Here is a 16718-nt window from a genome sequence, read left to right on the forward strand (position 1 = left end):
CAGTATACAAATATGCTATAATCTCTTCCATCTGGCAGGGGAAGGACAAGGGAAGAAACCTCCCTTGGCCACATGGTCCCCTTAAGCTATTGCCTTCATTTCTTTCTTTACCCTCCTCTCCCCATTACCATCCTGATTATCAAAACTCCTGGAAAGAGAAGTTTATATTCACAGTCTAGAAAAAAAAAAAAAAACATGCCAATTGCCCTTGCTTTAAATTCATTATCACCAAACTCAAGTGGGTCTTGTTGCCCACTTGAGTTTAGTGATTATCGCTGCCCAGAAGTCAAACTACATTTCCTTGTTCCATCCACTCTCCTACTCTCCTGGAGGCCTTTTTCTACCTTCTCCTGTTTCTTCAAACCTCCAATACCTCCTCCCCATCCTCATTCACATATAATGAGTTGCCTTCTATTTCCCAGAGAAAACAAGCAACTAGTAGATAATTTCCATAAGCTCTCACAAACCACATCTATCTATCTACCTACATCTGTGTCCGTATATTTCCTATTATCATGAAAGAATGGCCCACACACCTATTAAGTCAAATCCCCTCCGCTTATGAACAGATCCCATTTCTTTTTGCCTTCTCCAAAGCATCACTCTAATAATTCTTCTCACTCTTGCATTAATTTTTCCATCTATAAATTCCTCTTCCGGCTGGGACCAGTGGCTCACACCTGTAATCTCAGCACTTTGGGAGGTGGAGGCAGGTGGATCACTTGAGGCCAGGAGTTCAAGACTAACCTGACCAACTGGTGAAACCCTATCTCTACTAAAAATACAAAAATTAGCTGGGTGTGGTGGTACACACCTGTAGTCCCAGCTACTTGGGAGGCTGAGGCAGGAGAATCACTTGAACCCAGAAGGCAGAGGTTGTGACCCGAGATCATGCCACTGCACTCCAGCCTGGGTGACAAAGCGAGACTCAGTCTCAAAAAAAATTTTTTTTCTGCCATCTTAAAACCCCTCATTTCCTATTTCCCTGGTCCCCATACAGCAAAATTCCTCATAAGAGTTGTCTGTTTTGTTAGCTGAGCGCAGTGGTGGGCGTCTGTAATCCCAGCTCCTCCAGAGGCTGAGGCAGGAGAACTGCTTGAACCTGGGAGGTGGAGGTTGCAGTGAGCCGAGATTGCACCACTGTACTCCAGCCCAGGTGACAGAGTGAGACTCTGTCTCAAAAAAAGAAAAAAAAAAAAAAAAAAGAGTTGTCTGTTTTGGCCGGGCACAGTGGCTCACTCCTGTAATCCTAGCACTTTGGGAGGCCGAGGTAGGGTGGTCATCTGAGGTCGGGAGTTTGAGACCAGCCTGACCAACACAGAGAAACCTGTCTCTACTAAAAATACAAAATTTACCAGGCATGGTGGCACATCCCTGTAGTCCCAGCTACTTGGGAGGCTGAGGCAGAATCGCTTGAACTCGGGAGGCAGAGGTTGCAGTGAGCCGAGATCGCACCATTGCCCTCCAGCCTGGGCAACAAGAGCAAAACTCCATCTCAAAAAGGAAAAAAAAAAAGGAGTTGTCTGTTTTTTCTCTCTGGTTCTTCAGCCATTCTCTCTTGAGCCCACACCAACCCAGGTTCTTGCCATCACCACACCATTAAAACTGCTTTGGCAGGGCGTGGTGGCTCATGCCTGTAATCCCGGAGGGTAGATCACGAGGTCAGGAGTTCAAGACCAGTCTGGCCAAGATGGTGAAACTCCATCTCTACTAAAAATACAAAAATTAGCCAGGTGTGGTGGTGGGCACCTGTAATCCTAGCTAATTGGGAGGCTGAGGCAGAGAACTGGTTGAACTCAGGAGGTGGAGGTTGCAGGGAGCCAAGATCACGACACTACACTCCAGCCTGGGCGACAGAGTGAGACTCCATCTCAAAAAACCGAACAAACAAAAACTGCTTCAGGCTGGGTGCAGTGGCTCAGGTCTGTAATCCCAGTACTTTCGGGGGCTGAGGCAGGAGAATCACTTGAGTTTAGGAGTTTTAGACCAGCCTGGGCAACAGAACAAGACTTCATCTCTACTAAAACTCAAAAAAAATTACCTGGGCATGGTGACACACACCTATAGTCCCAGCTATTAGGGAGGCTAAGGAGAGAGGATTGCTTGAGCCTAGGAGATCCAGGATGCATTGAGCTATAATCATGAAACTACACTCCAACCTGGGCAACAGAATGAGACTTTCTCTCTCTCAAAACCGAACAAAGCAAAACCCTGCTGTAACCATTCACCAATGATTCACATATTGCTAAGTTAAATGGTAAACTCTTAGTTCTTATCTTATTTAACATATGAGCAGTAAAGTCCAACAGAGCTCAGATAATTCTTAATCCTGATGCTGCTGCTGATGTTGCTTGAAATACGTGACTAGCTGGGTTTGAGTTTATGGACCACCATGGGGAACATGCCTCGTACTTTTCTTTTTTCTTTTTATCTTTTTTGAGACCGAGTTTTGCTCTTGTTGCCCAGGCTGAAGTGCAATAGTGAGATCTCGGCTCACTGCAACCTCCACCTCCCGGGTTCAACCAATTCTCCTGCCTCAGCATCCTGAATAGCTGAGATTACAGGCATGTGCCACCATGCTCAGCTAATTTTCTTTGTATTATTAGTAGAGATGGAGTTTCACCATGATGGCCAGGCTAGTCTTGAACTTCTGACCTCCGTTGATTCACCCACCTCAGCCTCCCAAAGTGCTGGAATTATAGGCATGAGTCACCGTGTCCAGCCACCTCATACTTTTCTATTACTTCAGAACTGGTTTGGGAAATTCACAACGGAGGGCAGGTAGATTATGGGCAAAATACAGTATTCTCTTCATCTCCTAGCAAGCCTACATCTACCTTGCTTAGCTTGGTCTTCCTCATCCCAAATTCTATGTCCCTTACTTCAGGGAACCCACAGTTCCTGAATCTCTACTCACCCTTTTCCACAAGCCAAACAATCTCAAAAGACTCTCATTTGTCTCCAGAATGGGTCACTGGTCCCAGTTTCTTTCTGGTTTATTTCACCTTGTTGATACATTCATTCAAACTGCTTGACTCCTTTCTGTCCATCTGCTTTTAGCACTTCAACCATTCTGTGGTTCAAATCAGCCACATTCTTGCCTGGTCCCTTAGCTAGGCCTTTAACAACTATAAAAATGAACCTATTAAGGCCAGGCGTGGTGGCTCACACCTATAATCCCAGCACTTTGGGAGGCCGAGGTGGGCAAATCACAAGGTCAGGCGTTCAAGACCAGCTTGGCCAACATGGAAAAACCCCATCTCTACTAAAAATACAAAAATTAGCTGGGCATGGTGGCGTGCACCTGTAATCCCAACTACTCAGGAGGCTGAGGCAGGAGAATCTATTGAACCCAGGAGGTGGAAGTTGTGAGCTGAGATCGCGCCATTGCACTCCAGCCTGGGCAACAGCGTAAGACTCCATCTTGGAAAAAAAAATGAACCTATTAATATTCACACTTTTCATTCTTAACACTCTTACTATCATGTTATCTTTAAGTCATTCACAATTTTTCCTTGAAGAACGATAGGCATTTTTTTCCTCCCAGTAGGTGTGAGTGTATTAACATTCAACTCAAAAGGGCCCACTCAAGCTTTCCTTATTATAGTCATAGTGAAAACTCACAGAGGTGAGTCAACACATGTAATCAAACATTCTGCCAGTCCCTGCCTCCTTCCTTTCTTTTCCTCCTGATAAAGAATCAAAATAGAAAAGCCAAAGAGGAAAACGGGTGTGGGGAACATACTTTGGTATATCCTTGACTTCAGAAACTCAGTTTAAGCCAAGTGCAACAGCTCATACCTGTAATCCCAGCACTTTGGGAGGCTGAGGCAAGAGGATTGCTTGAGCCCAGGGGTTTCAGACCAGCTTGTCTCTACAAAAAATTAGCCAGGTGTAGTGGTGGTGGTGCATGCCTGTGGTCCCAGCTACTTTGGAGGCTGAGGTGGGAGGATCACTTGATCCCAGGAGATTAAGACCGCAATGAGTATGATTGCACTACAACACTCCACCCTAGTGACAGAGTGAGACTGACTCAAAAACAAAAAGAAACTCAGTTTATCAAGTATCCAAAGATGTTCAAATTCAGGAGGCTAACTCACACGAAGCAAATTCATAGTGCCTCAGTTTCCTCACCTATAAATGGAGACAATAATGTCTGCCTTATAGACTTAATGTAGAAAGGCTGGATGTGGTGGCTCACATCTGTAATCCCAGCAGGTGTTAGAATGCCGAGACAGGTGGATGGCCTGTTTTAGGAGGCCGAGACAGGCAGATCACCTGTGGTCAAGAGCTCAAGACCAGCCTGGCCAACATGGTGAAACCCCATCTCTACTAAAAATGCAAAAATTAGCTGCATGTGTGGTAGCAGGTGCCTGTAATCCCAGCTACTTGGGAGACTGAGGCATGAGCCTCTCTTGAACCCAGGAGGCAGAGTTTGCAGTAAGCTGAGATCAAGCCACTGTACTCCATCCAGCCTGGGCAACAGAGTGAGACTCTGCCTCCAAAAAAAAAAAGATTTATTGTGGACATAAAATAATGTATGTAACGCACCTAAGACCTAGCACATAAAACTGTACAACACATGATGAAGGAAAAGTTATAAATCACATGTAAGTTCACTATTTACATATGGAAAGTATACCTTTCCTGTGACTAGAATATCTTTGTCCACTACTCAAGACATTGTTATGATAGGATACCTAGAAAACTATATATATATATATATATATATATATATATATTTTTTTTTTTTTTTTTTTTTTTTTTTTTTTTTTTCTTGAGACAGAGTCTCACTCTGTTGCCCAGGCTGGAGTGCAGTGGCACAATCTCGGCTCACTGCAACCTCCGCCCCCTGGGTTAAAGTAATTCTCTGCCTCAGCTTCCTGAGTAGCTGGGATTACAGGCATCTGCCACCACAACCAACTAATTTTTGTATTTTTAGTAGAGACAGGGTTTCACCATCTTGGCCAGGCTGGTCTTGAACTCCTGACCTCGTGATCCACCCACCTTGGCCTCCCAAAGTTCTGGGATTACAGGCGTGAGCCACTGCGCCCAGCCGAAAACAATATTTTTAGCCATAGGATTCCTTGAAGTACAAAAAAATGCTGACTGGCTACAAAGAATATTTCATCTAGGCCCTGAAAGAGGCTGGTCAACTCACTGCCCACAGAAGAGCACCCCTGACCAGTGACCAGAACTCTTATGTCTACCACTTGGGAGATTCCTGTCCCTTCCAGGCTCACCCTCTTTCTAATACTGGTTGCTCCTGCAGGTTCAGCCCAGTTTCCAGAGTTCCTTCACCTTCTGCCCTGGGCTCTTGGGTTCCCAAGCTTTTGCTTCTGTCCTGCTCAGGGAAGCACAATCTTGTATCAGTCCTTTCCTTTGCTGAATCTCTCTCAATACTAGCTTTGAACCCTGCTCTCCTATTTATTCTTAGCTTTGTACCTGACACTCCTCTTGGTCCAAGAGGGCCTTGTTCTTTGTTCTAGACAAATTCCCTCTAATCTGGCCCTTCTTTGAGACAACTCCTTGCCTTGTTATATGAAAACCTTCTGCCAGCCTAGTTCTCACCATAACACAAGTCCAGGCACCCAGAACATTGTTTATTGACCGGAGCCGCAGAGAAAATCTCTGCGAGATTTGGTGGTAGGGAAAGATTAAGCCTGTTCTTGTCTTGAGACAATTGAGACAAATGACCTCTCCTTGACAGACTCTCCAGTGACTGCAGTCTAGCTATAGACACACTGACCTTCAAGCTGTGAACATCCAAAGGACCTCACTCCACCTTCCTCCACTACTGCCCTTATCATTCCCCTTCCCTGAGGATTCACTAATGAGTCCTCAGAGTTGCTCTCACTTCCAATTCCAAATGAATTTCTTTAAAGAAAGCCGAACACATCTTACTTAGTTTCTCATTTCCGGGATCCTGTCAGGGGACACAAAAGGTAGTCTTCCCAAGCCTGGCCAGAATGTCCTCTGCTCAATCTTGTCTCCTTGCCTCTCTGAGCTGCCTCTTTAGTGAACCACCTGTTAGGAGACAGCCGGAGATCCCATTCTCAGACTCCAGCAGAGGGCACTGTTGGCTTTTCGGTTTTGTTTTTTTTTTTTTTTTTTGAGACAGTCTCTCTCTGTTGCCTAGGCTGGAGTGCAGTGGCGAAATCTCGGCTTACTGTACCCTCTGACTTCTGGGTTCGAGTGATTCTCTCTCCTGTCTCAGTCTCCCGAGTAGCTGGGACTACAGTCGTGTGCCTCAACTCCCAGCTAATTTTTGTATTTTTTTTTTTTTTTTTTGAGACGGAGTTTCGCTCTTGTTACCCAGGCTGGAGTGCAATGGCGCGATCTCGGCTCACTGCAACCTCCGCCTCCTGGGTTCAGGCAATTCTCCTGCCTCAGCCTCCTGAGTAGCTGGGATTACAGGCATGCGCCACCATGCCCAGCTAATTTTTTTGTATTTTTAGTAGAGACGGGGTTTCACCATGTTGACCAGGCTGGTCTCAAACTCCTGACCTCAAGTGATCCGCCCACCTTGGCCTCCCAAAGTGCTGGGAGTACAGGCGTGAGTCACCGTGCCCGGCCCGTTCTGGCTTTTCAAACAGGAGCATGAGTGGCCTAATTTAGCCAAGAATGAATTGGCCAGAGTCCCTGAGCCCCTCTGCCTTTCCAAATGTATAAACCTTCTGAAGTTAGACAAATGTATCTTGGAGCCGAGTGTGATGGCTCATGCCTGTAATCCAAGCATTTTGGGAGGCCGAGGCGGGAAGATTACTTGAGCCCAAGAGTTTCAGACCAGTCTGGCTGACACAGCAAAACGCCTTCCCTACAAAAAAAAAAATTTTTTTTTTTGAGATGTAGTCTCACTCTGTCACCCAGGCTGGAGTGCAACAGTGTGATCTCGGCTCACGGTACCGTCTGCCTCCTGGGTTCAAGTGATTCTCCTGCCTCAGCCTCCTGAGTAGCTGGGATTATAGGTGCCTATCACCACGCCCAGCTAATTTTTATATTTTTAGTAGAGACAGGGTTTCATCATGTTTCCCAGCCCTCCAAAACTTTTTTAGCCAGGTGTAGTGGCACACGCCTGTACACCTACTCAGGAGGCTGAGGCAGGAGGATCACTTGAGCCCAGGAGTTCCAGGCTTCAGTGAGCTATGATTGTGCCACTGCATTCTAGCCTGGGCAACAGAGCAAGATCCTATATTAATAAAAAACACAACCCCAGCTGGGGGCGGCGGCTCACGCCTGTAATCCTAGCACTTTGGGAGGCCAAGGTGGGTGGATCATCCAAGGTCAGGAGTTCAAGACCAGCCTGGCCATCATGGTGAAACCCCGTCTAAATTAAAAAAAAAAAGAAAACACAACCCCATTCCCTATCCACATGAAATTAGAACAGGAAGGTACTCTTGATACTCATAGCTACACTCTAAGCTTAAGGAGCGGGCCCACCTCTAAGCTGGGTGACTGTGTCTGTACTGCAGCAGATGGGCCACTTTTTCCACAAGGGTTTAGCCTTTCTGCACTGGTCTTCCACACTGTGACTGATCCAAGCCATCGGCAGTTACCCACCAAGTTCCAGGCCTCTGCTCCCCTCATCCTGGCCATAGGAAATGATATTACACATTTTAGTAGAGCTCAGGGAGGCAGGGTTCTGCCTGTGGATCAAGCCAATGATGTCATGTCACTCACCTAACTCAAGGCTGCGCCAGATGAGCAGACTCCCTTGACAGGATCCTCACTGAGCTGTAGACAGAGGAGCCCATCAAAGGGCTAGTTCAAACAGTCTATGTTTTCCCTTAGTCCTTTGTCTTTCCTGGGAAGACTGATGATGTTATGATGGTGGTTAAGAAAATGGGCTCTGGAGCCAAACTTCTTGGGTTAAACTCATGTCCCTACCATATGCTAGTTATGTAACCTTGGGAAAATTACTAAACTTTTCTGTGCATGTTTCCTCTTTGGGAAATAATAATGGCACCTACATTATAGAGTTGTGCCAAGCACATTCACTAGCTATTTTTATTGTTATTATCTCTAGAAAAATCCATGTACTCCACTTAACATCAGCAATCTGCAACCAGCACTAGGTCCTGCTGTTCTCTCATGCCCCATCTACTTCCCATGTTCAGAATTCTGAACAAGTGCACCACTTCAAGGAAGGTATTTTTGGACATGGAGCCAAAGGAACTGCTTCCATATGGAAAACATGCCTTGAGGATTGGTCTGCTTTCCTGGGCTCATGCTTCTGTCCACTTCCTCCCAAAACACTGACAATTTCTTTGTATCAGGGAAGATGATATAGATAGGAGTCATGAGTCATTTTTTCTGTTTGTTTGTATTTTTGTTTTTTGAGACAGGGTCTTGCTGTGTCACCCAGGCTGGAGTGCAGTGGCACAGTTATGGCCCACTGCAGCCTCAACCTCCTGAGTTTAAGCAATCTTCCCACCTCAGCCTCCCGAGTAGCTGGGACCACAGGCTCATGCTACCACACCTCAGCCTCCCAAAGTGCTAGGATTATAGGCATTAGTCACCATGCATGGCTGCAAATACCCCAATCTAGAAGGTAAATTTCTGGGAGCCAGAAAGGTAGACTTATTCTAAAAATTCTTCACCCTGAAAACATTGTGGTCAATCAGCCCAGTTGCAGCAAACAGGCAATGGGCAAATTAGTGAATAACTAAGATTGTGTGACCACCCCGATTCACAGGGAAGCCTGTAACACTGAGAAATCTCTACCACCAATTTGGAGGGATGGAAGAGCCACTCAAGTACTTTTATCCTGCCCTAGATGTCCTTCATAGTTTCTATTCAAAGCATTGAAGGTGGTTTTATGGCAACCCCCAATTTATGGCCCAGTTCTAGAAGCTATTTAGGTTACTTTATATCTACTTACCAACAAAGACCATGCAGAGCATGGCATTAACTGGGTGGATGACAGACCTCTGTTGTACCACCTACTGACAGAATCATTCATTCATCTACCTTACCACAGTGGAGTTTGGTTAGAAAGAGCTCATTGCATCCCTCTACCCAGAACATGCCCTTTCACAGCAGCTGTGGCATGATTCTTTCCAACCCCTACCCCCTTTACCCCAGGTACCTTCCAAATCTTGGCAGCTCAGAGAATTTATAGGTTACCAAGAATATCTCCCAGTTTGCCAAAGATAGATGCAAGGTATATGCCAGTTGATGGTTGATTCCACAGGAAGGCATCCAGGTGGTTGATACTGTCCAGCATACCTCCAAGCACACAGTGACCATCCATATGGGAAGCTGGGACCCTGCTACTTGGACACGTTGAGATAATAGAGAACATCATCTGCCTGTACCCTTGACAATCAGCCTGAGGCCTTGGGAACAGATAGAGTTCCTAACTGTCACCTGAGCTCAGACCAATAATTACTCTCAGTCTAGGTCCCACTGGCCACTAGGAATATGCTTGTTCTTTCTCCTCAGTCTGTTTCTGTTTGTCCAAGGACATCCTGCCACCCTCACCTTGCCCAAATTCAAATACCAAGCTCAATTATATTGCTTCCAAGAAATGGTCCCATTGCTATAACCTGTGATGAAGTACAAATCAGCCCCATGGTTCAGTCCACGCTTCCAGAACTCTATATGCTAACCAAGGCTTCAGTACTGTTGTTTCTCCAAGTCCTCAACTGTACAGGGAGGGGATTCAAACTGTGCCCCACTCTGGTGATATCATTTTCTCAGATAGAGAATGTTAAAGGAGATTTAATTGGAGGACAAAAGAGAGAGATGAGGGACAGAGATGATGAATGAGTGAGGCCGAGCCAGGAAGAAGAGGAAAAAGCAGGAGTTGGGGAAGAACTCCAGAACAGAAGTGGCATTGCCACCCTCCACCAGAGATTAGTCAGCAATCCTCAACAATTTCCAAAGAGAATGGTAAACTGATCCAGTTCCTGACAAGCATCCATAATTATGAAAAATAAAAATTTGAGGAATGGGATGAGGCTTCTGCTCCAGGAATACAGAATGGAGGCACTGAAAACATCAGATGCAGAGGTGGATGATTTTTTTTTTTTTTTTTTTTTTTTTTTTTGAGACGGAATTTTGCTCCTCTCGCCCAGACTGGAGTGCAGTGGCACAATCTTGGTTTACTGCAACCTCTGCCTCCGGATTCGAGGGATTCTCTTGCCTCAGCCTCCTGAGTGGCTGAGACTACAGGTGTGCACCACTACACCATGCTAATTTTTGTATCTTTTGTAGAGACAGGGTTTCACAATGTTGGCCAGGCTGGGCTCGAACTTCTGACCTCAGGTGATCCACCTGCCTTGGCCTCCCAAAGTGCTAGGATTACAGGCATGAGTCACTGTGCCTGGCCAAGAGCTGGATTTTACTCTGCATTTGAGACTGGCTGGAGGAAATAGAGAAAGGGGCCTAGCACGTTTTTGGCTTGCGTGGCAGAATGGATGGAACAGCCAAGAGACAAGAGACAGAAATCTTTTTTTTTTTTTTTTTGAGATGGAGTCACCTCCTATCACTAGTGGATAACTTCATGTGGCCAATGTTTCCTTGCGATCTTATCTTTGATTCAAAATCTGAAGCAAATGTGTTTGATTGGCTTAGCCAAAATTCTTTGCCCATATCCTTGATGAAAGAGAGGTTGGCCAAGGAAGAGCTAGTCTTTTCAGCTTCTATTGTGAGATACAGGTTTTGCTTCATAGGGAGTGATTTCCAAACATAATGAATGCTAAGTGGCTGCCATACTACACTACCTTACCAGCCCCATCTCCTGTCCTTCTCTTCACTCAGCACTCCAGGCTCCAAACCAATAGCTCTCTGATGCCTCTCTAATGCTTCTAAATACTTGCCATTCTGCTGTCTGAAGTGCTCTTCCTGATTCTACTATCACCTACCTCCTTCTTTTCCTCCAAGACTTAGCTCAAACATAACTTCCACTATTAGACCATTCGAAGTTCTGAAAATATGCCAGTCCCAGGAAAGGAATGTATACCCAGATAAGGGCCTTTTTCACTTGCACTAACCTTAAGTATATGTCTAATATCCTGATTCCAGAAGCTGGCCTCTTAAAACTCAGGAGTCAGGGAGGAGCAAGAAAGTGGTAAGGGAGGTCTTGTGATCACTGGGTTCTCTCTCCCTCACCTCTGTCACAGGCATGGTGATTTGACTCCTGAGGAGAGATCCCTGTCACGTACGTGGTTAGCATGGAGACCAGGGAATCAGAGAATCAAATAGTCATTTGCCAAGTACTCAGAACAAGTCTACTCTCATTTCAGACCAGAAGGAACCAGAGCCCACTAGGTTTCCCCCGATTATCTCAAAAGATGGGAATTATTCTGTGCACCAGAATAGCCACACGAGATACCACAAAGCTGTTCGGAAGGTGTTGCTGAAGACTTGTAAGTACCTTGGGGTGGGCATCATACTAGGAGAAAAAAAAAAAGATATGTCTGAGTTCCTAAAGAATGGCTGGGATGTGGTTGAGTATGGTTGTAAGGCAGGGAAAAAAAAAAAAAAAAAAGGAGCCAAGAGGAGAGACTGAGAGCAAGAGGGAGACAGTAAAGTAGACTTAGTGGGGTAAGCATGCTGAAATGAAGTTTTTTTTTTTTTTCTGAGACAGTCTTGCTTGCTCTGTCATCCAGGCTGGAGTGCAGTGGTGTCATCTCAGCTCACTGCAACCTCTGCTTCCCAGATTCAAGCAATTCTCCTGCCTCAGTCTCCAGAGTAGCTGAGATTACAGGTGTCCACCACCATGCCGCTGATTTTAGTATTTTTAGTGGAGACAGGGTTTCACCATGTTGTTCAGGCTGGTCCCGAACTCCTGACCTCAGGTGATCCACCCACCTGGGCCCCCCAAAGTGCTGGGATTACAGGTGTGAGCCACCATGCCCATTGATAAAATGAAATCTGAATCAGACTTGGAAGCAGAAGATCCATGTTTGAATCCTAGTTCTGCCTCTTTTTTGATATCTCACTTTTTTTTTTCTTTTTTTTTTTTTTAAACAGGGTCAGGGTCCCATTCTGTCACCCAGGCTGGAGTGCAGTGGTACAGTCATAGCTCACTGCAGCCTCGAACTCCTGGGTTCAAGTGATCTTCTCACCTCAGCCTCCTGAATAGCTGGGACTACAGGCATGCACCACCAAGCCTGGCTAATTTTTAAAATAAAAAGTTTGTAGAGATAGAGTCATGCTTCTATTCCAGGCTGGTATCAAACTCCCAGGCTCAAGTGATCCTCCCACCTTGGCTTCCCACAGTCCTGGGATTACAGGTGTGAGCCACCACACCTGGCCCATTTACCCTTTATTAACCTGATCCCTCATCAGTTTTGTTGTTGTGGTGGTGGTTGTGGTTGTTTTGAGGCAGATTCTCACTCTGTCACCCAGGCTGCAGTGCAGTGGCGCCATATTGGCTCACTGCAACCTCCGCCTCCCGGGTTCAAGTGATTCTCGTGCCTCAGCCTCCCAAGTAGCTGGGACTACAGAAGTGTGCCACCACGCCTGGCTAATTTTTGTATTTTTAGTAGAGATGGGGTTTCACTATGTTGGCCAGCCTGGTCTCGAACTCCTGACCTCAGGTGATCCACCTGCCTCAGCCTCCCAAAGTGCTGGGATTACAGGCATGAGCCACCGTGCCAGGCTCCTCAGTGGTTTAAAGTTAGGATGTGGGGGAGAGAAAATGCCTGAGCTATTGTTCTACTGATCTTTTAGAATTATTGGGAGAAAAAAGTAAAAATGAAACCATTGTATATTATCATGAATTATCCCTGCCAGGAGTAGGAAGCACCAGCTTTGGCATCTTACTGAACTAGGTTTAAACAGCAAATGAATTCTGTGACCTTAGGCAAGTTCCTTTAACCACAGCCTCTCTGACACATCTGAAAATGGGAATCATACTTTTTAGCACTATTGTGAACAGACAACATGTACATTTTAAAAAGCATGTAGTCAGCCTGAGCAACATGGTGAAACTCCATCTATAAAACATACAGCTGGGTGCGGTGGCTCACGCCTGTAATCCAAGCACTCTGGAAGGTTGAGGTGGGTGGATCACTTGAGATCGGGAGTTCACAACCAGCCTGGCCAAGGTGGCAAAACCCCGTCTCACCTAAAAATAAAAAAAAATTAGCCAGGTGTAGTGGCAGATGCCTGTAATCCCAGATTCTTGGGAGGCTGAGGCAGGAGAATCGCTTGAACCCAGGAGGCGGAGGTTGCAGTGAGCAGAGATCGCGCCATTGCACTCCAGCTTGGGTGACAGAGTGAGACTCTGTCTCAAAAAAAATAATTAATTAAAAAGCATGTAGGGGGCTGGGCTCTGTGGTTCACGCCTATAATCCCAGCACTTTGGGAGGCTGAAGCAGCAGATCACCTGAGGTTGGAGTTTGAGACCAGCCTGGCCAGCATGGTGAAACCCTGTCTCTACTAAAAAAATACAAAAATTAGCCGGGCATGGTGGCAGGTGCCTGTAATCCCAACTACTTGGGAAGCTGAGGCAGGAGAATTGCTTGAACCTGGGAAGCAGAGGTTGCAGTGAACCAAGATCATGCCATCCAGCCTGGGCAGCAAGAGTGAAACTCCATCTCAAAAAAAAAAAAGAAGAGTTCGGTGAGCTAGGCAGGGGTCAGATCATGAAAATCTGTTACAGGCCAGAGTAGAATAACTTGGATTTTAATTGCAATGGGGATCCTAGAAGAGCTTTAAACAGAAAGCAATCTAATACTTTGGTGACTTGCAAGAAAATATAGAGAGGTAGAGTGAATACACAACCACTGAGAGTGCTATTATGACATTCTTATATAACATTCTTATAACATTCTTAAAATGACAAGATTACAGAAATGAAGAACAGATCACTCATTTCTAAAGTGGGGGTGGGGGTGGGGGAGGGTGGTTATTAAATGGCAACTCCGGGATGGGTGGCAATGGAACTGTTCTGTATCAGTATATTCAATATATTAATATCATGTTGTAGTAGTGTACTATAGTTTTGTAAGTCGTAACTATAGTGGGGAAGGGTAAATTGTACACAAGATTTCCCTGTTTTTTGTTTGTTTGTTTTTGTTGTTTTTTTTTTTTTTCATAGAGACAGAGTCTTGCTACATTGCCCAGGCTGGTCTTGAACTCCTGGGCTCAAGTGATCCTCCCAAAGTGCTGGGATTATAGGCATGAGCCACTGCACCTGGTTTCCCTGTATTATTTGTTACAACTGTATGTGAACCTATAATTATAACAAAACTAAAGCTTAAAAACTTAAAATACTTTCAGAAATCAAAACAGGCACATGTGGAAAGAGGGGTAGTAAGTTATTTCTAATAGCAAAACTTTAATTTATTTTTTTTATTTTTATTTTTTTGAGACAGAGTCTTGCTCTGTTACCCAGGCTGGAGTGCAGCTGCACAATCACTGCTCACTGCAGCCTCAACAACCTCCCAGTCTCAAATGACCCTTCTCATCTCAGCCTCCTGGTACTACAGGTGTGTGCCACCATGCTGGGTTAATTTTTGTACTTTTTGTAGAAATGGGGTTTCAACATGTTGCCTGGGCTGGTCTGGAACTCCTGGGCTCAAGCGATACACCTGCCTCTTAAAGTGCTGGGAGGTGTGAGCCACTACACCCAGCCTCTAATAGCAAAACTTTTCACTAGCTTATTATTAATTTGTAGGAAAATAAGCCAAAAATATAACACCTTAATGAATTATCAGGAATATTAAAAAAATTATTATAGACCAGGCACAATGGCTCATGCCTGTAATTCCAGCACTTTGGGAGGCTAAGGCAGGCAGATCACAAGGTCAGGAGATTCAAGACCATCCTGGCTAACATAGTGAACCCCATCTCTACTAAAAATACAGAAGATTAGCCAGGTGTGGTGGCACACACCTGTAGTCCCAGCTACTGGGGAGGCTAAGGCAGGAAAATCGCTTGAACCTGGCTCCAGCCTGGGCAAGACTCCACCTCAAAAAAGAAAAAAAAAATGATTATAAACATTATATAGCAATCCAGAATATTAGGCTATAATTCTAAGTCTTAAAAATATACAAATTTTAGACTGGGCGCAGTGGCTCACACCTATAATCCCAGCACTTTGGGAGGCCGAGGCGGGTGGATCACGAGGTCAAGAGATTGAGACCATCCTGGTCAACATGGTGAAACCCCGTCTCTACTAAAAATACAAAAATTAGCTGGACATAGTGGCGTGCGCCTGTAGTCTCAGCTACTCGGGAGGCTGAGGCAGGAGAATTGTTTGAACCCAGGAGGCGGAGGTTGCGGTGAGCCAAGATCATGCCATTGCACTCCAGTCTGGGTAACAACAGCGAAACTCTGTCTCAAAAAAAAAAAACAAAAAACAAATTTTATACTGGTAGAATTAGACATATCTAAATAAATAGTAAAAATACTTCTTTTTCTTTTTTTTTTTTTTTAAAGATGGGGTTTCACCATGATGGCCAGGCTGGTCTTGAACTCCTGACCTCAGGTGATCCACCCACCTCGGCCTCCCAAAGTGCTAGGATTACAGGCGTGAGCCACAGCGCCCAGCCAAAAATACTTTTTTCTTTCTTTTTTTTTTTGAGATACAGTCTTGCTGCCCTGGCTGGAGTACAGTGGCACAATCTCAGCTCACTGCAACCTCTGCTTCTCGAGTTCAAGCAATTCTCCTGCCTCAACCTCCCGAGTAGCTGGGATTACAGGTGTCCGCCACCATGCCAGACTAATCTTTGTATTTTTAGTAGAGATGGAGTTTCACCATGTTGGCCAGGCTGGTCTCAAACTCCTGATCTCAGGTAATCTGCCTGCCTTGGCCTCCCAAAGTGCTGGGATTACAGGCATGAGCCACCACACCTGGCCAAAAGTACTTTTTCAAACAGCATCTGAATCTGATATTATTTCAAAAATTTTTAAAAATATTTAATACCACATCTAGAACATGATAGACACTAGATAAATGACATCTATTAACAGCATCTAAATGTGAGGTGGTATCAGTTAGGTTTCAGAGAATTACCTGTAGTGAGCAAAGGAAGGCATTTTTTTCCAAGAGGAGGGAAGAGAAAGATGACGATTAAGCCAAGAAAAAAGAAAAATAATAGATCAGTGGACCTATTATTTTTACACATTTCCCAAGTGGGTGGGCTGCTTGTTTTTCTACCATCTTAGCACTTGGGGAAAGCTCTCTTAGAGATGGGCTTACTAGCAGCAGGAAGAACCAAGACATTCATTTGACCATGAAGGGTGTGAGATGCTGGAATCCGGAAGTGAAGCAGGGTGTGGTGACCACACTCCCAGGACCTCTCAGCACCTGGTCAGGCCCAGCAGTTGCTGGGCTGGGCTGGGCTATTGCTACCCTGAGGCAGAAAAGTGAGCAGAGAACTTGAAGAAATTAGATAACCTGCCCTTCCCCCAACCCATTCAGTTCCCAATCAGGTCTTCAGAGTTCCCTTGACTGATGCTCAGAACTTCAGCTTCTGGCGGTCCCACGATCCAAGAGTGCGTCCAGAAGAAACCATGCCATGGATCTGAGGCCCACGCCACTGTCTCATAAAAAGCGCGATGACCAGGTTAGGCTGGGAGGGGAAAAGGTGGGGAGTTGAAGGGAAGTACTCCTTCCCTTCCCTTAAATAGAGACTATTTCATCTCTGGTCAGGTTAGGGAAATAGAATGAGAGATTTGAGTCTTACCAGAGAAAACTGGCCCCAGAATTTGGGCCATGATGCATTCAAAGGAGTTATAGATTTGTCTCTCTTTGTGTC

General features: G+C 45.3%; 2 protein-coding genes across 2 annotated transcripts in view; one reads left to right on the forward strand and one right to left on the reverse strand.

Annotated features, from left to right (window-relative positions):
- Positions 1-16718, forward strand: part of SPMIP11 (sperm microtubule inner protein 11) — a 41706-nt gene that overhangs the window by 23626 nt on the left and 1362 nt on the right. Inside the window, 2 exon segments of the mRNA XM_064377020.1 lie at positions 11250-11372; positions 16382-16526. Coding sequence (XP_064233090.1) covers positions 11250-11372; positions 16382-16526 — 268 coding nt within the window.
- Positions 13583-16718, reverse strand: part of ADCY6 (adenylate cyclase 6) — a 30149-nt gene continuing 27013 nt past the window's right edge. Inside the window, exon 22 of the mRNA XM_064377012.1 lies at positions 13583-15295. Coding sequence (XP_064233082.1) covers positions 15251-15295 — 45 coding nt within the window. The 3' untranslated portion in view covers positions 13583-15250. The remainder of the gene's footprint in view (positions 15296-16718) is intronic.

The sequence above is a fragment of the Aotus nancymaae genome, unplaced genomic scaffold (assembly GCF_030222135.1).
Source record: "Aotus nancymaae isolate 86718 unplaced genomic scaffold, 86718_ANA_hifiasm-v0.15.2.pri h1tg000016l, whole genome shotgun sequence".
Lineage (NCBI taxonomy): Eukaryota > Metazoa > Chordata > Mammalia > Primates > Aotidae > Aotus > Aotus nancymaae.